This window comes from Harpegnathos saltator, unplaced genomic scaffold, assembly GCF_003227715.2.
Source record: "Harpegnathos saltator strain DR-91 unplaced genomic scaffold, Hsal_v8.6 scaffold515, whole genome shotgun sequence".
Taxonomy (NCBI): Eukaryota; Metazoa; Arthropoda; class Insecta; order Hymenoptera; family Formicidae; genus Harpegnathos; species Harpegnathos saltator.
Genome location: NW_020230333.1, coordinates 671,888 through 699,881, shown reverse-complemented (window position 1 = coordinate 699,881; position 27,994 = coordinate 671,888). Strand labels below are relative to the sequence as shown.

Genomic DNA, 27,994 nt, shown 5'->3' with positions numbered 1-27,994 from the left:
GTGTGTGGAATTTGTAAAATGCTTATTTAATAATACCTGACGAAGCGAGTATACATATACATGTATATATATATGTATATATATATATATATATACCTTTATGTTACATCTATCTCTCGTAGATATAGTCACATAAATAAAGATCCGTCAACATTTCCTCACGATGTGTGCCGCGAGCGGACACGGTCTTCTGAGAGAACACGACGAGTCGCGCCGGTAGCGTCTCTCGACGTCGTGTCGCGAGCGCGAATAAAAAAGGGGAAAGGAAAAAGAGAACGAGCGGGACGAACGAAGCCATGAAGAGGCGAGAGCGGCAATTTCGACGCACTCGCTCTGCCTTCGCGAGGAAGAACGTGGCTTTGGTCGATTGGTCGCCGCGACTGCTGCCGCTCCCCTCTCGAGACGGGAAACGAAATCGTGAGCCGGGCGACAGCATTGTTCTAACGAGGCCTCATTCATACGCGCGCGACTCGAAGGTGAGGCCACTTGGTGCCTCCGCCGCCGCCGCCGCCGCCGCCACCATCTATCTCGGCCGAGGCCTGTGTACGCGTGAATTGCACTAATTTCCTCCGCTCTAACGCAGCGGCTGGTCTCTCTTTCTCTTCCTCTCTCGGTCGACTCGTCTCGCCCCGTCCCGTCCCGTTCCGTCCCGGCTCGGCAGCGGAGTTCTTGCGCGAACGCAATCGCTCTCGCACACAAGCGCGAACACGCACGTAGTCTCTCTGAACGGCATGAACGGTAGCAGGGCGAGAGAACTCGACACACACACACACACACACACACACACACACACACACACACATTTGTATATCACAGATAAATGGACACCGGCCTGGCTACGCCTTCGCTACGTTCGCGTTCGCGTTCGCGTTCGCGTTCGCGTTCGCGTCCGCGGCGACGGGGTCCTGATCGGGTTTCGTGGGCAACGGCCTGTTGGCCATCCTGGTGCTGGTGGACGCGGGCGTCCGCGGCTCCGGCAGCTCCGAGTACAGGTGGGCGGTGACGTCGGACGGCTCGGCGTATTCGCAGAGCAGGGAGTTCGGCCTCTTGCCGCCGTTCATCTTGCTCGTCGCGCCCCGGATACTCTCGCTGAGCACCTTGAGGAAGCTCATCGGCCTGCTGCCGGCCGGCTGCTGGTGGTTGTTCCTGCACGAGCCCAACAACCGCGGACTCCGCGGCGGCGGCGGCGCGCGCTCATTGTCGTTGTAAGCGTAGTTCTTGGGCGGCGGACGCTCCACCAGGTGGTCGTTCACCACGTCCGGAGGTAACGGCTGCGGCGCACGGCCGATCAGGCTCTCCAGGATCGGTTGGGACAGCCGGCTGGTGCTCGGGACCGTCTCGTCGCCCGGTAACTCGGCGTACAGGTGATTCTGGTCGCTGGTTCTCTGGTCACGGGGCTGCGTGTACTCCGTGATGGGCGGTCTCAGTTGTATGCCGTTGGGCAACAGCTTCTCCAAGGATGGCGCCTTGGTGCCGACGGTGACGGACGGCCTCGGGGCGCCGCGAGGCCTCCTGATCCTCGGCTGGATGATGTCGTAGGCGTTCTCCTCTTGATCGTCCACCGGTTGCCGGTGGTCGTTGTTGTTGTTGTTGCAACTCTCCTCCACCTTGATCAGGTCGTACAGGTGCTCGATCATGTCCCTCGCTTGGCTGTAGTTGTCGGGATCGTTGAGTCTCTCGCGGAGATCCCTCAGGTACTCCTCCGTTAGCTCCTCCGGCAGTGTCTGCGTCGCTTTGTTCTCCGTGTAAGGGTAAACGTCTACGCCGGTCCCCTCGTCGTAGTCATCCGCTGTGGCTTCCGCCTCTCGAGGCTCTTCTTCCAAGATCCTCGTCTCCGGCGTCTGGAGGCCGGCGTACTCGTGCACGCTCATTCTGGAGATGGACCTGGCGGAGGTGGCGGCGGTCATTCCGTTGTTGGGTGAAAACCAATTGGCCAGGTTCATCAGCTGTCCGGACGTGAGCTTCGGACACACGCCGCGTCTGCGCATGTAGAGGATCCCCGAGGCTAAGATCACCACGACGACGACGAAGACCGCCACCACGCAAACGATGACGATGATTCGCTTCTCGCGCTCCAGCTGCTCGCTCTCGCTCGAGTCGAAGAAGCTCTTGTTCCGCGGGTACACGTGCGGGCCCACGTTGGGCGGGCTGAAACTCGGCGGCTGCGGCTGCGGCTTCGACGGCTGCTTCGTCGGCTTCTCGCAGTTGACGTGCTGCTGCGACTCGCAGATCAGTCGCGTAAAGTTCCCCATGGATATGTGCTCGGGCAGGTTCGGGCACTTGAAAACCGAGCGGTCGATCTCGCAGTAGCTAGAGTCCATCATCCAGGTGGTCGAGCTGTCGGTCCCCGTCACCTCGCGCACCCAGTCCTCGAGGTGGCAGTTGCACGTGAGCTTGAAGTAATTGTTGCCGATGCGAGCCGAGTTCGCCTTCTGGGAGATCGCGGCGAATCTCAGCGAGCCCGGCCGCGCCCGCTGTATGCGATTGCCCGTGAAGGAGAACTCGAAGTTGGGGTTGGACGTGTAGTTGACCTCCGCCTTAATGGCCTCGCTCTCCAGGTTCACGAAGACATTCTGGTCGATCGTGATGTTGTTCCACTCGTGCAGCACGATCGAGCCCCGCTGCAAGTTCTGGAATTCGTTCTTGCTGAAGATGACGACCGCCACTTGCGAGTTGACGGCGCCGCTCTCCACCTCGGACAATCTGCATGTGGAAAGACGAGAGAAAGACAAGAGATTGCGCGGGGACGCAAAATTATCCCAGAGGTATCCCTTCGTCCGCGCGCGGTTGCAACGTGTTTCTTTTCCACGACTATTCTCTACGCGACTTGCGCAACGACTTGAATCGCGAACGCGTTCCGAGGTCCATCGACCTCTGTGAAAGTGTTGCAACCTGTTCCCCCCACCCCCCCCCCCCACCCCTCCCCTTGCGGACCGCACGGACTGCTGTGCGAACCAAGTCGCGAGCGAAATGTTAATTCGCCGAAGACGGGATTCAAAGACAACATGGAATCGACCGAGGCCGTCGCTGTTTACAACCCCCGAGCGGAGCTACCCGCGAGCGAGTTTTCGATTACCGAGTTTCCGTTCCGAGTGAGCTCTTTTCCGAACTCTTTTTCAGAAATCGGTCCGTCGTCGTTGCGCGATCAAATAAACGTTTCTTTCAGCGAGCACTTTTCACGAATTGACTTGTCGCTCGCGCGAACATGTCGCCGAAGTCCTTGCAGCACGTCCTGCAGCCGTCCTGCGCGATATCCGCGCGACACAGGATCGCTCACGAAGGACGGAATAATTTTTCCTAGACTCGACAGAGTGCGACCGGGAGGCGCAAAAAGGACGCCTCCCTTAAAGGCGAGAAGAGACCCGAAGTCGTCTCTCTCGCGTCTTCGAATCTGCGAGTCGGTTCTGCCGCGAGCGGCGAGAACGAGGATCTTCACAGAGAGAGAGAGAGAGAGAGAGAGAGAGAGAGAGAGAGAGATTTCAATGTCAAACCTTGAATATTGGATCGTCAGGTTGTCGTGGCTAGCTCGGAAGGCCGTGGTGTGAATATTTCGCAGTTCCACGTCGATGAACTCGAGATTGTCGATGAAGGCCTTGTCGCTGAAGGCGCCCGACTGAATCTCGTGGATGGACGCGTTGCTGATGATCACCCGCAGAATGGTCATGGCGCAGAAGGCGTCCTTGCGTATGACCTTCATCGAGATGTCGTTCATTTTAATCTCGGAGAGGACGGAGGGGAAGACCGCCTTGGGTAGCTCCGTGATCCCCACGCTTTGGAAATTTATCTGCATCATAGGGCGAACCGCGTACGAGATTATAACAAAGCTGCGCGACACTTCGTCGCGCGCGGGATCGCGCCAACGATCGGGCTCGTGTTAAGTTTGATTATCCGAACGGGGGGAAATTGGACCGGGCGATTATAATATCGCACTCTGGCGCAAATTGTTGGCGAAAATCGGCTCTCGTTGCGCGGCCTCGTTTATTCACGAGCTGATATCGAACACGGAGCGTTACAACATTCCGAGTAATATCGTCGAATTTATATATTCGTACTGACGTTACACGATATCAAATATTAACAGCGTAATGCAAGTGGGAGCGCGCGAGCGCGCTATCGCTCAGAGATGATATTAATGTCGGTATCGCTTGTGTATGATTTAGAATTTAAATCGACGTGTCGCGCGCGCGTGTGTCGAACGACGGCCGCGTGTAATAATGGCTGTGGGACGCGAGCATGGAAAACGCAAAAGAGAGAGAGAGAGAGAGAGAGAGAGACACCCGACTAGAAATTTATCCCATGGTTCCGATCAGGTTAACCTCATTTGGACCGATCAAGTCTTAATAAGGTAATACTATCGGGTCCTAGTAAGTCATGTAACGCAGCGTGGATAGCGGCAGGATCTTAGTAAGGATTCATAGTCAGGTCCTTATTGAGTTATCTTATGGAATCCGTATTACGTTTTATTTTTTCTTTTTTCAAATTATGGTTCCTGATTACTCGCCACGGCTATATTAGATGATTAGAAATAAGAAACGACACGCTGAGAACACACTTCTGTTTCATATCATTTCCAAATAAAAAGATATTTGCATGAAATAATATTTTAGATCGCTCGAGCATGTACTCGTAAAATGTTTCGGAAAAGAAACATAAAATCAAGAATATTATAAGATCATAAAGTATCACAAGGTGACAAGACATAAAGCAGTGAGTAAAGAGAAGAGTTGCGGGTCACGTTAATTTCACAACTATTTATAGACTGCTAAGAAAAGGATAGTTTCTGTATAGCATTTTACAAATATATTCGAGTGATCTGAAGTGTTTTTTCAATGCGAACATCTTTATATTACTTGGAGATGACACCGAAAAATTGTTTCGTTAAAACTTGATGATGCAAATCATATTAGGTACAACGAAGAACAAGATCCCGACAAGGACCTGATTAACTGAACCCCATATTATATCATACACTAGGTTGGTGTACATTAAGGTCCTAATCACTATAACCTCATAAAGGTCTTCCTTACTCACTTTGTCGTCAGGACATGTATAAGGACTGACTTACTTGGGATCACCTTTCATTCACCCTATTAGGTCCTCATCAATGTTAGGTGAACCTGATCAAAATTTCTAGTCGGGCAGGGACGATTCGCGCGCGCGCGCGGCTCCAACCTTGGTCGCCGGTCCGTGCCGTCCGTGTTCGGGCGCCTCGAACTTGAAGGCGTTGCTGGAGAGTTCCAAGGACGGCACGTCCCTCACGTGAATCCACAGCAGCCACGAAAAGGCGCACGGCTTGATCTCCACGTGTTTGCATCGCGAGATGGAGACGGTCAGGGTGCTGTTTAGGTTCATGAAGGCGTGGCTCTCCAGCAACACGCTCTTGCACTCCGTCACGTTGAGGTACGTGTTGGGCACGCTCATATTCTGGAAGGCCTGCCGCTTGGCCACCACGCTGTCGATCCGCGAGACGTGGACTTCCTTCAGGGACGTGTTGTTCCCAAACGCGCCGGTTTGTATTCTCAGCTCTCGGCAGTGAGAGACCTCGAGCTGCGTCGTATCCGACGGAATGGTTCCTTCCTGCAACTCCACATTCTGGAAAAGAATGACAAAAGATAGATTGTGTGGGAGAAAAACGAGATAAGCATCGCGATGTCATTGTGTCGTCCCGTCGAGGTGTCGGCGACTCGCGCGGGCATCATTAGACGCGATTAAAGCGTGTGAGAACGACGCGCGACATCGAGATCGCGCGCTTCGTCATTTCAGGTTTACATCTCTTCGTTACGTAATGTGCGGATAGCGTAACGAGGTGACTAACGCCGTTTACTGAAATTGCAGTACCGTAAACGCGCAAACACGTCGGACCGAATGGACGTTTCTTCGTATGACGCACGGTGCTTAATGAGGACGATCAAACTGCAAGAAGTTACAATTCTCCGCTTTAGTTTCCCTGTTGAGCGAAAAGCCGCTATTCGACGTTTTTTTTTTTTTTTTTTCTTTTCTCGCTGGCGTAATAGGACAATATTGAGTCTGTCGTTCTTATCTGCCGAGCGAAAAGGACGGCTTGTTCATCGGATAAACATTTACAGAGCAGTAAAAAATATCGAAACCCGTCTCCGATCAACGCGCTCTCACGCGTCTTGTGAAACTTTGAACGCCGCCGTAGAGAGAAATCCGAAACACGAAACACGAAACACGCCCTGTCTGAAAGGAACGTCGAGGCGATGTGGAAAGACGGATGAAAATCTCGGTAAAACCAATCGCGAGACCTCGATAATGATATGCTTGTGAAATAGAATCCCAGAGAGAGAGAGGGTGAACATGTAATATTCCCACAATCTCTCCGCGTCGACTTCCTGACGGCTATTTATAATTTTATCTCCGCGACAGTTTGTCGGTAGACGCGCGCTGCGATCACACACACGTCAGTCCGAATTTTCACTCGGGCCTTTTTTTTAACGTGTCCCCGAGCTCTCCCCCACACTAGGAAAAATGTATTGTTGCGCGAGCCAAAATTTTGTTACAACAACAAAATAATTTGGTTAAAATATGCCCGACAGAGCTGTTTAGTTCCTGTAAAACAAATATCTTGCTTGATTACGAATGTTTGGTCGAATAACGTAATACTTTTGTCACAGCAACCAAAAGGCTCCAACTGTATGAATTTTGTGAAAAATACTATAAATTTTTCCAAATATACAAAATCTAAATTTTAGCGCGCGGAAACTGACAAAATAGTATCCATTGGGCACTCTTTTAGTTTATATAAAACAATATTTCGTTATTATGTAATTTTTATGGATAAAATAACCAAGATGCTTAATTTTTACACACGAAGTCTAAGAACAGAATCATTTGGTCCAGAGAGAACGAAGCAGAACAACATACTTAGTTGAGACAACTAAATATCTTGTTATATAAAACAAGATATTTGGTTGCTATTAAAAAATGCCTCGACTAAACAGTTTTGTCAGAGATAGTAAATTTTTTTTCCTCGTGCAATGTTTTCGAGCAACTACAAAGCGAAGTGTGCCCCGCGCGCGCGCGCATCGTCGAATCGACGAGACAGAAAAACAAGGCGCGGGAAATATTCGAGCGGCTGACCGGCGCGAAAGATAATCCGGATTCAACGCGGGATCGCGAGATCTCGCGGCTCGAGGAATCCGATTCCCCGGAATACGAATTCTCCCGGCCTCGGTAAACGAGATTGACGTTCGTGAACGGCGGAACGTCAAGCTTGTCGAGCGATTGTTCGTTTGCTCGCGAGGAGAAAAAGAGGCGTCCTCCTTCCACGGCCACGCCGAGAAATTATTCATCCATCCCGCTAGCGCTATTCTCGGCTCTTTGTTCTTTGTGGAACGCGCGCACCTTTGACCGGCCGCGACGCAGCCGAATCCGTTATCTGGATCGGAGTATTTCCGTCGGCGACGATATCACAACGAGCGTTTAGTCACACACACGCCGCGTTATGTACGCATCGAGCGATCGGGAACTGCCCGATTACTCGACTCGTCATAACGCCTGCCTGTGCAGAAGACGACGAAGAGGTACGACGGCGGCGCAAACATTCGCCGATTAAATTACTTCGCACATGCCCCACGACGGGCTAATTAATTCCTGCCTTCGCCTCGGTCGCAGCCACCTATTTGCTATTTTCATCAGCGTTAACAGTCGCGGATCCGACGCGAACGGAGCGCCGCGCCGCGTCGGATCTCGAGCGTTACTTTTTCGTCGAGGAACTCGCGATTGTGAGACATTGTACTCGTCGGCGAGCGAGAGGGAGAGAGGAGAGAGAGAGAGAGAGAGAGAGAGAGAGAGAGAGACTTGCGAGTCTCAGAAGTCGCAGCTCGCGAGTGTAATCGCGACATTCCGCGGCGAGCAAACTTGCGTTTGCTTCTCTGACGCGAGTGAGTTTCCTCGACCGAAGAGATCACCGCGGGTTATCGAACAGACAAACGGAATCATTGTTCGCGCTCGCGTTCGGTCTTCCCGATTGGACCCTTTCCAGGCGCGCAGCGTTCACTCGGCGCGTTCGGAACGATTTTCCCGCGGTACACCCGGTTTATTTTTACGTCCGACTAGCGCGGTCCACGCGAGCAAGGAAGACAAATATAAAGAGAAAGGGAAGAAAGTCCAAGTGCGGCCGGCGCAGAGCAGAGGCCGGGCTTGGTTCCTTCAAAGCGCCGGAAAATCGTTTCGAGACTTCATTCGAACGCCGATGAGTCATCGACGACGGACTCGTCGCGAGTAACGCGCGCGGCTCGACTTTCGCATCCTGTCTCTTAGTTACAGCACGAGGTAACACGAGGCTCCGATTTTCTTTCTCGCGTTCACCGTTGCCGTTATCGACTCCTCGCCAGTCAACTCGACATGACATTCGCGGTTCAGTTTCAACCGAACGGGTCAGCCTCAAGCGTTGCCGATTGCGAGAGAGAGAGAGAGAGAGAGAGAGAGAAGCGAGGAGCAAAAGAGCGATACTACTTCCCGTATCGCCTGGGATCGATATGCGCGCGTTATCGTCGCGCATATCTCGGATCGGTAACGTAAATGTTAAGCAGAGCGGGAGAATCGGGCGGGATATATCGCGATTACAAGCGCACGTGAGCCATGTCAGATGATCTTGTTGGACTACTCTACGGTGACTGCAGCTTCATTACGACTCAGATCACCTGGACAGACATGATCCCCGATAGCGCGGGGTTCAGTTTCACGACAGCATCGTATAACGCGCGTCTAGTTCCGGCGAAACTTACTACGTATGCGAGACGGGTGTCGGTTGGCGCGGGCCGATTTAAATGGTGTTTCGGGAGAGAGCTCTTCTCATCTAATTATGTCGGGAATGTTGTGCACAGTCTGCGTCTGACAATTAATGGCACAACAACGCTCCTCGCGTGCGAGCAGGGTGCGCGCCAAACTGAATGGGGAAGTGTTCTCTGCTTTATTTTGCAAACTTGCCGATAGTTACTCGGGGCTTGATTAAATCGCGCGTCAGCGATTGGATGCGCGCGGGAAGCGGCGAGGAAGGGCGAGCTGCGTGGGTCTCTCTCTCTCTCTCTCTCTCTCTCTCATTCTCTCTTTCTCTCTCTCTCTCGAGGCAGATGCCAGTCGAATTTCTCCGTTCCGAATTATCGAGTGAAGATTTCCATTCGAAATTGAAGAGCGGAGTGCCGATGTGTCGCGTTTCTAGTTAATTCGGCTGTCTGATCGAGATCGAGAGACGTTCTCGCACTCGAATGTATTAAGAATCCACTCGGTAAATTCAATCAAATCGTTCAGTCTTGTGATTCCGAGTGGGATCGCGGGGCCTCCTCGCGAATCTCGCCTCGGGCGAATTCTCGTAGACATTACGAGAATGTGTACTCGTTCGCTCGTCCTCGAACGCATCTTCTCCGATAAAAGATATTTATTTTTTTCATTACGTCGCGCCTACGCTGTTCCAGTTGATAACGTCGCGGACAGAGTGAACGCAGCGCGCGCGCGCGCGCGCGCGCGGAAAAAGTTAATTAGCGGAATAGAAGCACCGGGTAAAACTGGACTAGATGTCGAGTCGCGCCGGGCGAACTAGACGACCCGTTGTGTGTCAACGCACGCACGAACGCATCCTCTCGGATCTGCTTTTCTCGCGTGCATCGGTGACGTCAGGCCGCCGAGTGCGTCGCGCGGCGAAACAGCTGTTGCGGTCGACGCTCTCTCTCTCTCTCTCTCTCTCCCTCTTTCTCTTTCTCTCTCCCTCTCTCTCTCTCTCTCTCTCTCTCTCTCGCGGAGGAATAAAGAGGAACGACGGTACCAGGTGCGGCGGCGGGAAAGCGCAGCTTCCTGCGCTTCCTCTACGCGGCGTAAGATGGAAAATACGTCTCTTTCTCTCTCGTTCTCTCCTTCTTTTTGCCCACCGATGACCGAGTGACTAAGGCTAACTCGGCTCGCAAAAGTTGTCGTGTCACTTTGCTGCGCAGAGTGACTCAAGGGCCGGGATAACGCCGGTTATTTTTGCGTCGACCCTCGGGCACAAAGACCATTTCTCTCTCTCTCTCTCTCTCTCTCTCTCTCTCTCTTTCTGTCTCCTTCTCCTTCTCCCTCCTTCCCTCGAGGCCTCGAGTTATGTACGACATTAATAAACCGCCAGTGCGAATTAATTTCGCGATACCGGGAACACGGTCGAGCGCGCGTTGGCCCGTCGCCACGGAATAGAATTTTCTATGATCGCCGCGCGCTCCGCACGACACGTCGAGCCGAACAGAGAATGCGGCGATGTTAAACGTATAGAGAGGGAAAGGGAGGGAAAATCCATCAGGAGATCAGAGATTGCCCCTCGTGTTAATTTCGGCGAGTAGGAGGTTTCGTAGGCCCGACTTTCTTTTTTGCGACTTTATCGAGGACTTCTCAGTTTTCCGGAGATCGTCGAACCGTTTGAACGACTGTGTTTTGGGCTGCGAGGGAAAAGGGGGCAGGGCGAGTCCTTTCAAGTCCGACTATCATGGATAAAGAAATTCGATCGCGGTATGGAGGAACATTCTGACCGACTTTCGAATCTGACCGTCCCTCCGGCTTCCCGCCGGTTGCAGTCACACACGAAAACGGTTATTCGATTCGTCCGTAAAACGTTAGAGCAGATTTTTTTATTGCGCCTCGTCTCGTCTTGCTTCGTGCCTTAACGGAGCGTATCGAAATCGTTTTGGTTAACGTCTCGGTTCATCCCGACCCCCATATGTTTGGGAAAAGATTCCTGGGATAGGAAAACTTTCCGCGGAGCTTACACCAGTCCCCGGGATTCCCACGGCACACATGTTCAGCGCCAAATGTAGCGTTACGATACACAGACTCGTGACTCGTCCAGCACGAGGAATATGAGCGTGAATCTGAATTGGTAGGTAGATAATAAGAACTCACTTTAGTTTGTAGAAGAATTGAAAAAATCCGACGAAATGCGGTGCGATAAAAATTCCACAAAAGTTTCATAAAAATTCGATAGCGAAAATTCGGTAAAATACGTACGTCCTGCCTGGTGGAAATAATGGATTTAAAAAGCCGACATGTGAAGTATCGCGGGAAAAAGAATCAATGAGAACGAGGAGCACGCTGATTTCAGCGTTTAATTTTAACCGCGGGTAGAGAAACGCGGGGGGGGGGAGAGAAGTTTTAATACCGCGGCGCTTGGAGGGCCGGAACACGACGATGGAAGAAACAGGGGCGAATTAGATGGAAGAATTTCAATAACGCGTCGCGTACATTCGTCATAAATTATCCTCCCGCGTAATTTTCAATTACGCACCGCAATTTCGGCTCTCCCACTGTCCCACCACTCTCGCGTGATTAAACACCAATGGGCCAAACACCACGCATATATATTTATCAGGATGAAACTATCCGGCAGTTGGGCTTCTGTGACGTTCGAGCCGAGGATCTCGAAAATCAAGCAACTCGCAGCACCGCGCGCGCGGTTGCAGTCGCGGAAGAAATACGTCTCTCGATTAACGTGTCGTCGCGGCTAAGTTGCGCTATTTGTTTAGTTAGTACGTCGCGATATGACAACGGAAGTAAGTTCTCAGCAGTTCTCGGAGAGAACGGCGGCGGCGGCTCGCCGAGGTCACCGCAACGTGGATTGCCGCGCATAGTACATGCACAGTATGTACCGTTAGCGACGGAGGGAATCTCGTGAAAGCCGACTGTCTGGAATATCGATGAATCGCGCGCAGGGGTCACGTCGACGTGGCGCACGACGCGAGGCAACATTATTTCCACTTATACAATGCGATCGTCCGGCCGAAGTGCAGCGGAGCGCGGATAAAGGGAACAAACCACTTCGGCCGGATTGCCGGTCGAGTGCCGCCGCGCCGCGGCGGACGGCTTGAATTGTCAACGTAACGGACGTCGCGGATTCATTCCGCGGCATTGAGAAAACGACGCTTTTGGCCGGCTGCCACGCGACGAACGACTCGCGCGGAAACCGCTCTCGGTTCCGCGCAAAACGATTCGCCGGGGAGAGCAGGCCGGACCGCGAGCGTTTACGCCGCGAGCTTACATTAAAATATTTTCGCACGCGTTGGCGTTTCGTTAACGAGGTCGAGGTTCGCGAAATCGTCGCTCGGGGATTATCGAGTCGCGCGGCTTTCTTCACGCTGCGCTTTCTTACCCGCTGTTGTGTAACTCTCGATGTCACCCTCCGCTACCGCGCCGCCCCTCGAAATCAAGGGAGAAATTAGCGAAGAGGCTAGAGAAGAGAGGGACCGAAGCCAACCGATAATAATGCCAATGCCATTAGGCTGATGACGACGACGCGGCGGCTGACGGATGAATGAGAATGAGAAAGCATGGCGGCGCGGCGGCGGCGGGCCATGCGAGATGAATTAGGCGCGCGCGAGAGGGAACACGGGGCCGGCCGGCTTTTCGTGAAACTTCTGACCTTCGGGCTGCTCTGGCATTATTGCATCGCGGCGGTACACGGGAGTCGGGAGCCCGAAATTATGCCCGATAAGAAGCGCTGCGTCGAACGGATAAATAATTAAGCAGCCGGGCGATACGCGTCGCGCATATCGATCCTCGGCGTCGTTCGTACGGCGAGTGTTTCGTACGCGGCCGGTCACGTACGATCAAAGACTCGCCGTCTGAATCGGAATTGGCGAGGAGGAATCGACGGCCGTGTATCATCGTCGACGTATATATCAACTTCTAATGGGGAGCTTTTAATCGAAAGGAACGCAGATGACGTTTCCGCTTAGACAGCCTAACCGCCCGTAGCGACAACTCGCGCCGACGAAAGGTCGGTCCCTTTGTACTTTTTAAATGTAAATTCTTCGAGTGAAATCACCACTCGAGAGAAGTAGAGCGATCGTCGAGCCGCTCGAATTCTCGAGCGGCTTTTCGCTCGTACGGCGTATAAGAAACTATAAAATACTCGTACGCGAGAGTACAGCGAATGCGCTCCACTCTGGAGAATCACCTCGAGTGAATCCTTTCGTTCGAAATTGCAGAACGAATTTAACGCACTCCCCCCTCCCCACCGTCGTCGTAGGTATTTTAAATTCACTTCCGATTGACTGAGACACTCGCTCGTATGAATCGAGAATTTTAATTTCGGTCGAACACACATTCACGCCTGGATATTTGTTATTCGTTTTACGTTGAGCGTTCCACTGCTGATTATTATCGTACTAGTTTTTACACGATACGATACATACGGAGCGAAGGGACAAGCGTAAAAGAAAGTTGAAACGATGGGGCGAGGGAGGAGGAGGGCGAGTGAGTCAAAGTGCGCCACTAAAGCTGCGCCACACACTATGAGCCCGCGTGGAAGGCTCTCCGAGGGTTTCCGTTTTCGACGTCGAGTTGCGAGCGCGACAAAGTTGCACCGTAGTAGTTAATCGAGTGGGTATAATCGGGAAACAGCCAGGGCGGCCGTCTGCGATGCGTAAAAACAGCCCGATTTGCCGTCTAGTTCTAGTTCGAAGTGAACGAGAGGCAGACAATCGAGTTATTCTAAACTCCGGCGCGAGAGATCCCTCAGGCGCCGGCCGCCTCTTCTTCGAAATTAACCGGCCGTGACGAGCGTCTTCCGCCGTCAATTTAAAAAAGGAATCGAGAAAAGGGGAAACGGCGCGAGAGAGAGAGAGAGAGAGTCGTTGTTGTACCCGTTGGGACGACCCTGCTACAAAACGACGTTTGCGTTGTTTAGAGCAACTTAAAGTTGGCGGGAGAAACGACAGGATTGAAAATGATCTCGTGCGTGAAAAGCATTTGTCGTCAAAGTATAAGCGGCTATAAAGTAATTTCGCAGCAGAGGTAAGTCACGGTTAAGGCAATCTCATGCTTAAAATAGGGTAACGTCGTATTCCCTCCGGCTTTGTTGCCGGCGGCGGCGTGGAGAGATTGTAGAATAATTGCGTCGGTATATCGCGGATTATTCCGAGCAATGAGGCTGAATACTTAATATCACTATCGATGCAACAACAATTATATTTTCCTCTCATCCTCTGACACTGCTATCAAACAATTCCGATTTAATTACCTAGCTCCTGTTATCGCGTTATTATTAGATTTAAATGCGACATCTCGTTAGCAGGGCGATATCGCATCATCGAGCGCGCTGCATCGCTGAAGGAATCGCCATTCCGAGGAAATTCAACTTACGTAACGTTGTTTCGATCCCGACTAGACATTTTGATCAGGTTCGCCTAACATTGATGAGGACCTAATAGAGCGAATGAAAGGTAATCCCAAGTAAGTCAGTCCTTATACATGTCCTGACGACAAATGAGTAAGGAAGACCTTTGTGAGGTTACAGTGATTAGGACCTTAATGTACACCAACCTAGTGTATGATATGCGGTTCAGTTAATCAGGTCCTTGTCGGGATCTTGTTCTTCGTTGTAATACGATTGCATCATCAAGTTTTAACGAAACAATTTTTCGGTGTCATCTCCAAGTAATATAAAGATGTGTGCGTTGAAAAAACACTTCAGATCACTCGAATATATTTGTAAAATGCTATACAGAAACTATCCTTTTCTTAGCAGTCAATAAATAGTTGTAAAATTAACGTGACATGCGACTTTTCTCTTCAACACTACTTTATATCTTGTCACCTTGTGATACTTTATGATATTCTTGATCTTGTGTTTCTCTTTCGAAACATTTTACAAGTATGCTCGAGCGATCTAAATTATCATTTCGTGCAAATATCTTTTTATTTGGAAATGATATGAAACCGAATTCTCAGCGTGTCGTTTCTTATTTCCAATCATCTAATATAGCCGTCAATATAGCGAGTCATAATCAGGAATCATAATTCGAAAAAAGAAAAACATAATAAGGATTCCATAAGGTAACTCAATAAGGACCTGACTATGAATCCTTATTAAAGTCCCGACGTTCCACGCTGCGTTACATGACTTACCAGGACCCGATAGCATTACCTCATCAGGACCTGATCGGTCCAAATGAGGTTAACCTGATCAGGACCATGGGATAAATTTCTATTATATATATTACTTTCGGGATCGCGATTGCCGAATGGAAACGTGAAATATTCGACGAGAAGCATCTCGCTCGGCCTCGCCTCGATGATAACTCCGCACGCAGATCGGCGAGTTTGAACATTTTCTTCGCTCCCGCTTGGCCAGGTAATACCCACTAGGTGTAATACCCACACGGCCGGCAATCCAAAGCGGTAGCAGCTCGCGAGAGAGTCCGCCGCCGCCAACTGGCTACTGAAATGGCCGGTTTACACCGACGGCACTAAATATCTCGTGCGAGAGATTATGGAAAATGCATAACGCGCGCGCTCTGCAGCACGATGCGGAGCCGCGCGCGATGTCCAGCCTAACCCCGCGTCTGTTAATTCCTGCCTTTCTGAGCGGCGCTTTATCGCGCTCGCGCTGCTAATATTCGCCCCCGCGCTCTCGGGCGCGCCATAAAGCAGCAACAACAGCAGCCTGCGAACGAGCGGCAGCGCGCGTCCGCACCAAGTGCCGACGCACCTACATCGTCGTGGTATCTCCGTTCTTGCGAAATTCACCGCGGCACCGCCGGCCGTTATGGCGATCGCCACGGGGAATGCCCGGAAGTTAATTCGCACGATGGCCGCCGGCCCCGGCAGCTCGACACTCGCCTTCTCCAGCGCGCCAGCGCGCTGGATGAAATTACTGCTGCCTCTCGCATATGCGCACGGTAGGAAACGCGCCTTTGCCGACATGCGAGTGCCATTATGCCAGGCGGGGCGAGGAGGAGGCCCGGCCGGGCGACCGGGTCGCGTCAAGGGATAATTCGGTTAATTGCCGCAGCGGCGGGTTCAGATGGCCTGCGAGATCCGCCGCTGGACGCGCGCGCGCGCGACGACAGCTCTTCCTCCTTCCGTTCGCCGTTTCTACGTTCATCGCTGCTTTCATCTCGATTTCGCGATTTCGAATTGTCCGTCTCTCCGTTTCCCGAACATCGATCTCACGTGTCTTCGTTCGGCCCGTCATCCTTAACCTCCTGGGCTGCCCGCGCAGGTTGTTTAGGCACAGGCTTCCGATTATTCTTTTATCTCGCGAGAGAGTTTGTTATCGTTGCAAGTCGTTAGGTAAGCGATCGGTGACGAGCAGCTTTACGAACAACGCGACGCCGGCGTCAAAAGCTTGAGAGTTTCGGTCAGCCGGAAAGCCTGTGACTTTCCTCGTGACTTTTTTCTCTCAGATCGCTGCCGCTGTCACATCTCGCTTCACTTCCGGCGAGCGCGAAGTGACGTGTACCATTCTGCATGACTGAAGAGAGCGTGACACCAGGGAATAATGAAGATTCCATCGCGGGATCCTTAATCCGGTATCGTGTCCTCTTTCTGTCTCCTCCCCTCTGGAGCGTCGCGGCTTTTCCGCGGGTCGGGGGGGGGGGGGAACAATGGCAACCTAATTTTAAACTCGTCGGGAAGGCGCTGCAACTCGAGTCCTCCCCGCAATCGCAACGCGGGGCGAGAGAGTCAGTCGCGAGTCATCGGAGAATCCGGATTACGCGTCGATTCCGCTGCGGCCGCAGCGGCAACGCGGAAGAGACATCCACCCACGGCGAAGTGCTTCCGGGTCGAGCGGTGCGTGAAAACGCCCTCTCCTCGCGCGGCGCGCGATTTACGCGATCGACGGCGACCGGGCCGTGTACGCGTAATGCACGCAGAGAAACGTGTTCGCGCGCAGATAGGCGAGAGGCACTTCGCACGTGTGGCTAATCGCGATAACTCGAGCGCTCGCGGGGTGTTGGAGAGAGTTATCGTTGCGAATGAACGAAGCAGGATGTCGGCTATATCTACGCCCCCGAGCAAATTCTCCAGACAAAGCCGGCAAACCGCAATCAGCTCTCGGATGCGCGTGCACGTATTGTGCAGCGGCGGCGACGGCGGCGGCGGCGGCGGCGGCTCCGAGAGAGCGGGTCGCCCTAAAATAATTTATCATCCCGGGGGGGATGCGCGCGAACCACGGCCGAGAGTGATAATAGCGCGTTCCGCGATCGAGATCCCCCTTCTTCCTGCTACCCCCTTGAGCCGTTTATTGGGTTATCGAAGTTATCGGGGACGGTAGTATGTCGGCGATAGAGACACATACAGAGAGAAGGGGAGAGAGAGAGAGAGAGAGAGAGAGAGAGAGAGGGAGGGAGAGAGAGAACGCTTGAGATTCACGAGTACGATCAGACATTTTTCCCTGTCGCTTTTTCAGTTCCTCTCTTTTCGGTGCGAAGCTGGGCAATTGCTTCCGAATTGACGCTCGCGTTTAATTGTAAAATATCGCGTCGATAAGTACAAAGACACAGGTGGATCAATAGGAGTGGACTGGGTGAGCAACGCAGCGAGGTATTCGACGAGTTTAAGCCCCCCCCCTCCCCCTCCCTCCCTCCCCCCGATCTTCTGTTCGCTATCGGCCACGTATCTTTATGAGCTGATGGAGACTCTCGTGTATAATTTACACGGGAACACGTCGGCGTAACTGTGTGAAATCGTATGTGTGTGTGTGTGTGTGTGAATTGAAAGCCTCGCCACGAGAGGTTGTCCTTTATTAAGGCTGACTTTCGCTTTCTCATACAAATGCGTGATATTACGGGCGGGACTTTCCTTTGGGACTTTCCTTTCCCCGAGTGTATCAACAGCCACCCTGCGCCACTTACGGATTTATAGGTATTATATTTATTCATGCATTCCGATCTCGGTCGCCTCTGTTTGACTACCCACTTGGACGACAATTTCGCTCCTATGCACGCCGCAAAGTACACGTCGCTCTGCACGTTTACAGCCCACATTGTCCGCGTAAGCCCGGCTTCAAGTCGCCGCTCGTCCAGCCCCCGTGAAATTTCTTCGCGAACGAGAATAGTTGAGACACGCGGCAGCGCGTGACGGATATCGTGAGTACCGCAACAACATTTGAAAATCGGCCGCGAGAGCGCAGATGGACTTTTTGACGGAGGATCGGCAGAGTGAATCCAGCCCACCCAACTCGCACAGCTCTCTCCCCGGCGCGCCGGCCTTATCCCGACTAGAAAATTATCCTATGGTCCTGATCCTATGGACCCGGTAAGGTAACAATATCGGATCCTAGTAAGTCGTATAACGCAGCGTGGATATCAGGACCTTGGTAAGGATTCATAGTCCAGGTCCTTATTGAGTTACCTTATGGAATCCTTATTACGTTTTTTTTTTTCTTTTTTTCCCCTTTCAAATTATGGCTCCTGATTACTCGCCACGGGCGGTTATATCGGATGATGACATTAGAAATAAGAAATGACACGCTGAAAATTCTTTCATGTCATTTCCAAGTAAAAAGATATTTGCACGAAATAATATTTTAGATCGCTCGAGCATACCTGATCAAAGTTTCTAGTCGGGATCCTCTCCCGTCCGCGTTGTACTCGTTCGCACGAGAGAAAAAAACAAGCCGCGGACTCGATTCACGTGGAAGATCCTTTCCGTCTCCCGCTGACGACCCGCGGAGCGGGCCCGCATGATTACGCGCGAGGCTTCGCTCGCGTTGACGCCCCGGCCGGAGAGGAGATACGTCATGGAGCGGAGAGTGTAATTCGTTGAAAGGGCCTATTGTGAATAAATTGAGCCGAGGCGAGGCGAGGATCGGCTCGGCATGCCATCGTGGTGTGGTTTTGTGTGCACGAAATTCCCACCGCGTCGTTCGCTCGCCCCGTCGTTCCCTCCTCGCCGCCTCTTTTCGCCCTTTCGCCCTAGGAAAGCCCGCGTGGACTGTCAATTTATTAATCCACCGACCGCCGCGGATGAAAGGGCCGCGCGCGGCGAGGAGGTGCGAGCGCGTCCTCGAGGACGACGCGACGCGGTTGTTGCACGCGTGGGTATCGCGCGCCCCCCGCCCGCTTCCTCGACCACGATTCTCGTCAAACTCGACTCGCGCGTGTCGAGTCGCTGTCACGTACCGCAGGCCGAGTTCTTGAAACCTTTATCTTTGAAGCCTGTCTCTGCCCTCCGATACTTTGCCTCCCGGGCCAAGACCCGCATCCGAATATACGCTCCAAATACGCAGCCCGATAAGTCTTGTAAATTTCAAGCATGAACAATACCGTAAATTCCTCAAGCCCTGGCTCATAGGCACTCTCAGTCTCAAGATCGCCAAGTTGGAACTAAGAAAGATCCACATGCCGAGCGCTCTCGCTCGTCGCTTCTGGGAACGAGCATTTCCTGCCGCCAAACCGGAAATAAACCCTTGTCAGGCTAGACCCCAACCTCGCAGACGGCGAATCGATCGGAACCTATCACGCGACACTCAGTGTTACTTACGCGCTGGAAACTGCTGCAGTCTTGAATTTTGTGCTTCGACGTCGAAGATCGAGATTAACACACGAACGATGCTAAACGTTGCGTCAAGTCAAGCGTCATTCTTGTGGGCACTTGCAGGGGAATTTGCGTGGTGGCCCGAGAAACTCGAGCTTTACCGTTCATTTTTCACGATACATTTTTCCACTTGGTAACGAGTGAAGACGGTGAGAAGGCGTGTGTCTGGGTCCCGACAGACCCGAAATGTGAAATGTTGAAACTCGACTTCGTGTAAAGTGAGACTTTCCGCGAAAGTGCAACAGCGATTCCGATAATCCAAATTGTCACCCATAGAGGGGCATGTTTAGCCTTGGAAAACTAAAGCTGGCCTGCGAAGAACCCTGGAGTCGGGAAAACCTCATACATACATACATGTATACACTCTCGTGCTCGTGACAGCGCGCCGCGATATCTCGCCAACCCCTGGTCGTATGCCACGGAAGGGCGAGCTTTCGGCTTTGTGTCCTCGGATACGCAACGATAATCACCCGCTGATACATTGACGATCCCGGCGAGGTCGTCGAACATGTCCGACGAACGCACATCCGCATGTGCACATATACATGTATATAAATATATATATATCTATATATATGTAGATCTGGTGGCGTCGTTTCCGTCCCAAGTGCCACCATCGCTCGTGCGATTTCGCGCGACGTGTTATTTTCCAGTTCCGATTGTTAGGTTTATTCGCTCCACTCGAGATGATTACACACCGACGGGGCAGCGAGTGAGAGGCCGAGAGAGAGAGAGAGAGAGAGAGAGAGGGGGGAGGGAGGGGAGATAGAAAGAAAAATAGAACGAGAAAGACGGATAGAGAGTGGGAGAACGGGGCGGGGGGGCGGGGGGGAAGGGAAGAGGCGGGAGGAGCACGAGAGCGTTACGAGAACATGCCGGAATGGGTGGCGAAGGCACGCGACCGCGCTTTAATCGCGGCGTATTGTTTTCGCCGGTTTGCATTAACACAGATTCGCGATCCCATAATCGCGATCGGCTCGTAATCGAGTTAGTCGGGAAAAGCCGCGCTTATTAACAGACCCGTGAGCGTTAAATCGCGCGCCTAAACGACGCGCGAAATTGTTTCGGCGCGGCGGCCAGCACGTGGCGTGCCAGCGTTAATTGTTGTTCCACGTGTAATTTCGGGTCGACGACCACGGATAACGGTGGCGCGAAGCGTTCGTATTAAATCTCGGCGGCGGCGGCGGCGACTGTAGCGCGATGCGCTCGAAGGTGCAGCCGAAAATTAGCCGCGTGTAATTCGCGGGGAAACGAATTACTCCGTTCGCTTCCGCGCCGATCCTATTAAGCGCGGCTATCCAATTAAGAATCGGTCTCGCTAACTCGCTTAACTTCCGTTTAATCGATTCCCCATGTGTTTTCCTTTCGTTCGCCTTTCCTCCTTAATTAATGGCCGGATAACGTATCATTCTCCTGACGACGTTTCATGGGAACTAGAATTATCACCGGACGAAGAGACGATTGCTTTAACACGGTAATTACGGCGATACGGTGAAGCGATAAGATGAGTGAAGATCGACGCAGCAGGACGAATCAATGACAGACGAGACTTTTTACTTTATTACTTTTTTACTTTACGGGAAAATATGACAGTGATATAAAGATGTACTGATATTTGATAACGATATATAGTAATATTCGACGAATGTGTGTAATTCGTCGATTTCAAGGTAAAACGGAAGGTGACGAGAGGGTGATGATACAGACGAAGATGTAATATTTGACACGACTACCGGTGGCACGTTCTTTATGGATTGATTTCCGACGGTGTCGTGAAAGCTTCAGTTCGCTTCTGCACGGGGATCAACAACGGAAGAATGTAATAAAGATACTTGCGTTTTCCTTCAAACGCGCTTTCACGCGCGTTGAAATTGCGACAACAGATGTCTCATACGTTGTCACCTCGGCTCCCGTCATAACGGATTACCGCGCGCGCGCACACACACACACACACACACACACACACACACACGAGTTTGTGAGCAGTGGCTCGCAATCGTGACTGTTTGACGCGCTCTTAACTTCTCATTGAAAAAAAGAAATAATATATTCAAATCGTCTCCGTTTAAACGAGTGTACAATCGAGAAAGCCCGTTCTCCAGTCTTTGTTTCTCGAATCGAGGACAATCGAGTACGCAGTAAAAAAACAAGTTCCGAGTTTTCGAGCGAGCCAGCGGCGCTGGGAAATATTCGTGAAGCGGATCGCTTCGAGAACAATGCGTTATATCTCCCTTTTTCGGTTGCTTCGGTCGTAGCGAGCCCTCCGAGCGGAAATTGTACGCGGCGGAAGTCGTCTAGGTTCGTATGCACGAGGACGAATTCAAAGTCGGCCTATCTATCGGGCCGATCTATCTTGGAGCTATTTTCGGAAATCTCGCCACAAATCTCTCCACAAATCGTTCCAAGAATCTTTCCACTTATCCACGAGTCGCGCGAGGTGATGTACACGTGGTGATTGGTAGGAATTACCTCCGCAAGTTGTAATCGGATTCAACGACACAGTCGAACGTGCCGGCGCATTGCTCCGTGAAATATCTTCGCTCGATATTTTAATTCGGCGGTATTTATCTTCCAAAGTGTGCGAGACGACGACGTGCGTCGTCGTCTCGCACACTTTGGAAGATGCGGCCGGATATGAGAAAATATCCAGCCGGATAAGCGATGAAAATAGAAGACAGCTAAATGAACGTTAAGGTTTACTCGGGATATTTCGCGCAGAATACATTTGTACGACGATATTTATACATGTTACATATCGTAGATATAGATTAGGTCAGATCGAACACAGACGTCTTTTGTTATTTTGCCCAAGCAGTCACGTGAAATGTTCAGGTGCCGATTAAACTGATTCTGCTCGGGAGAGCGAATCAGTTTAAATCAGTCCCAGAGTAAATTTTTAATCCGCACAGTTTTCACGCACAGACCAGCCAGGATAAATTTGTTCTAACCACACTGAAATATTTACCACGGACACATTCAGTTTCGAACTTCACTATTCACCCGACTGTTTAGAATAGGAAATTTACCAGCGCATTATCTGAATGAAAAATAATAATTTGAAAAATATTCCATTTTCCGAATAGAACTTCGAGGAAATCTACAGCTTTTCACTGAATCTAAACGTATTCTAAAATAGCAGGACTAGCTGCCGGGGAGCGCGGTAAAACACGCGGCGCGGGGATCGATTAAAGTAGAACAATGGCATTTTATTCATGTGACCCAGATAGGAATTCACCCTTACTTGCGTCAATCAGTTTTTATCGTCGGCACGGCCGATCGCGAGAGAGGAAATGTCGCATTATTTTCCTATGAAAGATCCGCGCGCGTTTCCGCGCTCTTGCGCGCGCTCGTCACGATTTCAATATCTGATCACCACCTCGTGCTTGATTTGTCGTTTCCGCTGATCAAATTAGAGTGTCCTTGTTTCGATACGAGTGAACTCGCGCGAGCACAAGGAGTCGGCCGGTTGTCGTCGGAGCGGCGATGCTGGTTGCCGTGCGCGATAAATGGAATTAATGGTGTCGGGCATGATAAGTGACGCCGTGGCTGAATCTGATTTGATTGCCAAGTATCTGCTGCCCGGCGCGGCGGCGCGATAGCGAGTCGACGCTGTGCCGATTGTTGTTTTTAGCGGATGTACACCCTTTAGAACGAACAAAAGGCTATCCCGATTCTTCGCACGGTCAACGAAGCTCGCTCGATTACGTCGTCGTTCGAAAACTGCGCGTCGAAAGCCGCGCGTGGCGTTCAGGCATTTTCCCGCCTGTATCATATCCATCACTCTGATCCTAAGAACGAGGCGGACGTGCCTCGGGTATTATCGAATTTATTCATCGACACCAGTCACTTTCCTGTCTGTCGGTCGTTAAGGACACCGGGTTGTGCGTCATGCCTGCGCTTAATACGACTGGCGTTTATCGGACGATCAAGAATCGTTCCGAACGATTTGAAAGTTATTCGAGAGGCTCCGCTGAAGTAAAAACGACCGAGGAGGAATCGTATACAGGTCGTAGGCAAAAGTTACATGTTTTATTCGACGAGGCTGCTTGTCGACGATTGACGGATTCGAAGACGCGTGTTAAAATCTCAGCGCTTATGATTCGGGACCTTTTCCAGTACGGCGATAGAACGCGAAGAAATTGCCGCTATATTACGTCACAACGGATCGATCTGTGATTCCCATCGAATTACTCTTGAACAGAGCTCCCCGTTTATTTCTGTATCAACTCCTGCACAATTTGCATATTTCATATTTGCTAAATGTTGCAGCGGTGAACGGCGACGAAACGATGAAACAAATGTATGCAACACGTAGACAGCGTATCGGGTATTTCGAGTAAGGAGGCGATACGCGCGTGCGTGTTGTGAATGCCGCTTAAAACTGGTTTCCGTTGCGTTCCTAGGCGACTGGCTGATCAGGACGTAGATAGGGTATATAGGCTTACTCTAGTTTGCAGTCAAGAAGCGTAGCAGAAATTCAATCCCCCTGTCCGAAGAGGAATTAAAGAGCATCTACCCAGCCAGCGCGTTGCTCGTGAAATTAATTACCCGCGCGTTACCCGACGACTCTCGATGCTCAAAGTCGGAGAAAATCATCTTCCGTTCGGGCCGAAGCCCCTTGATTTCCCACGTTATCGCAGCGGCGGCCCGAGAAAATCAGCCTTCTCCGCTGAATTATCCTCCCGTTAAAATGCGCAGAAGAGGCGGGCCGCAGAGAGTTGCTGACTCGAGCGGAGTTTTCGAGCGCTCAAACGCGCAAACCGTGTAGTTGTTAATCTTTCAGGAATAAATTTCCACGCCTTGAATACTGATGAACGCGCTTTTGCGTTTATCCCGCGTTCAAGGATTTATCTCGTGACGAAATACACGGTGTGCAATTTACTTGGGGAATTAGATCGAGTTTCGCACGGCCGCGCGCGATGGGCGCGAGCGATGTGCGCGCGATAGAAATCTTCTCCGCAGCGGCTTGACATACGGGCGATTAGTCGGGGCTTTTCCGGTTGAAATCTTTCCCTCCCCCAAGTCCAAGAGATCAACAAGTTCTCGCATTATACCTCTCGCCTCGCGGTGAGCCGCTTACTCGAGCCGGCGCATACTGCTTTAACAAGTTATCGCGGCTCTGCGCGGCGGTTGCGCGTGATAGTTTTATCGCGTTTTCTATCCGAGCCTCTCTTGTCGAAAACTTCGCGCAGACTGCGAAGTTCCGGCGCATCGCGCCGCCGCTGCTGCTGCATCAGTTCAATGGTATATCCAGCTGAGTGCAGCTGACAAGAAGAGCGGCAAGAGAGGAGCAGCTTGGGCGGCGGCGGCGGCGGCGGCGGCTGTACGATGCATCGCGCAGACTCGACGCTGCGAGCTACAGCTTGCTCCGTCCTTACGCAGGGACGGATTTACGCAAACTGCGTCTTACATTCTCTTATTCACGGCTAGGGTAAATCCCCACTCCTGGCCTCGAATACCGTTCCCAGGAAGGTTCAGGAAAGAAATTCATTTATGACGAAGAAGTAAATCAAAATTTTGTCAATTTTATCTCCCGTTAATTTTACTTTTTGTGCATTTATTTAACCACTCGGTTATTTATACTTTTTTTTTTTCCTTTTTTTCACAAATTCATACCGTTTTGCGCTAGGCACAAAGCGTAAAAATTTCAATCTAATCCAGGGCAGATAGCGCGGTAGGACCTGGGAGCTTGCAAAGGAGATATGATAACCTGCAGGAAATCTGGACGGAAGCCAAAGAGGCGGTCATCCTATCCAGAATGTTATTAAATTTTTAAATTTTTGTCGTCACTTCTCTCTCTCTCTCTCTCTCTCTCTCTCTTTTATTACTACTACGTTTGTGCTGCCCGAATGCCAACCTGGTTGGCTTTGAGAGTTTTGGCATTCTACCCCGGGCATGCCAGTTCGGTGAGCAATAGCGATAAAATTGCGCCGAATTCCAATAAAATTACAGTCTACATAGCCCGAGCTATTGATAAATCAATTCTTTCCACTTGGTTTCGCACTATTTATGAGCAGACTGTCAACACCGCGTGAAAATTTGTGGAACGCGCGGGGAATTGATATCATTGTCGCGCGCGCGTAAGAGAGAGAGAGAGAGAGAGAGAAAGAGAGGAACTGATGTCATCATAATTAGCGGGAACACGATATCTCTTGGAGCGTTAGGAACAATGTCACCGATATCTGGACACATTTTCCCTCCTCTCTTCCCGTTCCCTCCCTCATCCTTTCGCTCTCTTCCTCTCTCTCTCTCTCTCTCTCTTTTATCTTATTAGTTGCACAGATAAAATATTATCTAGCGGTTACGCGTCGACGAATACTTTACACATGAGAAGGACTCGCGCGAGTTTCGACCGACAGTCGCTGGAAAACTTGAACCTCGTGGTTTCCGCTGGTGCGCTCGCGATTTCGAGCCTACGAGAGCAGGCTCGTGCACTCTCGTGCACTTGCACGACACACACACACACACGGTATTCCCAGCGTATTCACGAGCCAATGATCTATATGCTAATCCCGCGTGGAAGGCGATCCCCAAGTCCCCGCGGCTCTGCAAACTTTCACCGTCGCGCATTAACGACTTCTCTTTCGGTACACGGCGGATGCGGCGTACCGAGATAAACGATTTTCGCGTAATCCGCGCGAGTCTCGCGAAAAGCCGCGTGTCATCAGTGAGCGCCGCCTGCGCGCGCGCGCGCGTGCGAGATACGTCGTTTCATCGCGCACGTCTGATTTTACGCGAGTACAAACCGGAGCGGAGAACGTCCGTCCGGCGAGCAGGAAGCTCGCCGCGACGTGGAAATCGCAAAGTGGAAAATTAAACGCCGAGCGATTGGTATTCTACCCTCGACAGTAAACGTTTCGTTCGGGATGCCTGATTGGCCGGCGACACGTCTCAGAGGAGCCGGCTGATTCTCATTCCGACTGCGATAATTTCACTTGGAGATGCCGGCCGCGTCGTTCCGGTTCTCTGATATAGGTAGCGCCAAGGTGATCCTCTGATATCTCGACTCGGTTTAGACCGTTTCAGAGCGATCCAATTCCCCGAGTTTTCACTCGAGGCGTTCTACTTCTCTGCACGATGTTGCCGCCTCGTAACGGCGTTTTATTTCTTACACGCGTCGGAAACTCGTCGTTCCCTCGTTCGCGGATCGATCGTCGATCGTCGATCTGGCGAAACGAACGAGCGTTAACTTCCGGATACGCGACGGAAGGCGAGAAGAAAGTCGGAATTTTCGTCTCGCGCTCTCGCGAAAAATCACGATCTCTCACGGCCTGGTCAGCATCAGCGCCGCTGTGATCCTCGGGAACGAAGGCGAAGAAGAAGCCGCACCTTCAGGTGAAAGCGGGGAGAAGGGAGGGGGGAGGGAGGAGAGGATGCGCGCCGGTTTTGATACCTGCGATCCGGTTTGATTTACGCATTCCCGTCTCTCGGTCGACGACTATTTTCGGGGGAGGGCGCGGTGATGTTACATATATCGCGCGTCCGTCCGGTATCTCGCTCGCTGTGCATTCACCTGTTCTTTGGAGAAGACGCACTTGATGAAAACCCAACGATGCGATTGGACGGTGCAGTGGCAGCCGTCCATGGCGCATATCCCCGGCTGCAGCGTGGCGGCCTCGACGAAGCACGACAGGAGCGCGAGATACCACAAGAACATGGAGCATACGATCGCACGATCACACTTGATGAGCCCGTCAAGGGCGTTGAACACTCTTCGCCTGGCACTCATCGTTGTACGCTCTCCGCGAGAGGGCCGCGCTCGCTCACGTACGTCAGACTGCCAGCGGGTGCATCACTGCCGCGGTAACATCGATTATTTCCCTCGCGATCGCCTCTCCCTCATAACTCCGATCGATCAGCACTCGCGTCCCACGACCACGATGCACCACCACTCGCTCGGGCCCGTGGCCATCGACGGTACCGATCGGTCGATCGATCGGCAGGAAACTCCGCTCGATCTGGGAACCACCCACCGTCTTCGCCCTCGTCGTCTTCTTCTTCTTCTTCTTCTTCGTCTTCTTCTTCTACTTCTTCTTCTTCTTCTTCTTCTACTTCTTCTTCTTCGTCTTCGTCTTCTTCTTCTTCTTCTTCTTCTTCTTCTTCTTCTTCAGGCCGGGAGCACATGGAAGAACTCGAGCAGTTAGCAAACTGACCAACCACACAGTCGATTGGTTCTCCTCAGGACCCGAGAATAATCGATCGATCAATTTCCATGGCGACTGACTCACTCTCTCATCACCCCGCCCAGGTCTTACTGCTTACGTTTCTCTATGCGCTCCCGCTGTCACTCGTGCTGCTAGTCCAACAGCGATCGATTCCTCCAGCGCTCGATTTCGCGCTCGACCGCGGAACGTAGCACATTTTCTCCCGCGCGGCCTTTATCGATCTTCGCCAACGATCGACATGATCGTCGCGCTGCGGCGAACGGAGCTGGCGGCCGACTACCGCCCGGAGCAAGTTGCGATACGCGCGCGCGCGCGCGGTCCGCGGTCGTTCTCGAGGAAAAAGAAGAAGAAGACGAAGAAGAAGAGCAAGAAGAAGACGATGAAGAAGAAGGAACAGCAGACGAAGAAGAGAAAGACGACGACTGAGAGGAAATGGTGGGGCAGGCTAGAAACCAGCTGACGCGATCATGACGGAGGTTGCTTTTAAACTGTGGTCGGTGGCATGCACGATCGGTGTCTCCTCCCCA

General features: G+C 51.8%; 2 protein-coding genes across 2 annotated transcripts in view; one reads left to right on the top strand and one right to left on the bottom strand.

The window, feature by feature from the left end:
* hiw (MYC binding protein highwire) overlaps positions 1 to 27,994 on the top strand; it is a 232,485-nt gene that overhangs the window by 187,458 nt on the left and 17,033 nt on the right. The gene's annotated exons all lie outside the window — the stretch shown is intronic.
* LOC105186387 (uncharacterized) lies at positions 6 to 27,968 on the bottom strand. Its single transcript, XM_011146544.3, has 4 exons — positions 26,816 to 27,968; positions 5,173 to 5,592; positions 3,492 to 3,784; positions 6 to 2,703 (listed from the first exon to the last, which is right to left on the bottom strand). Exons 1-4 carry the CDS (start codon positions 27,029 to 27,031, stop codon positions 837 to 839), a joined length of 2,796 nt encoding a protein of 931 aa, XP_011144846.2. The 5' UTR covers positions 27,032 to 27,968; the 3' UTR covers positions 6 to 836.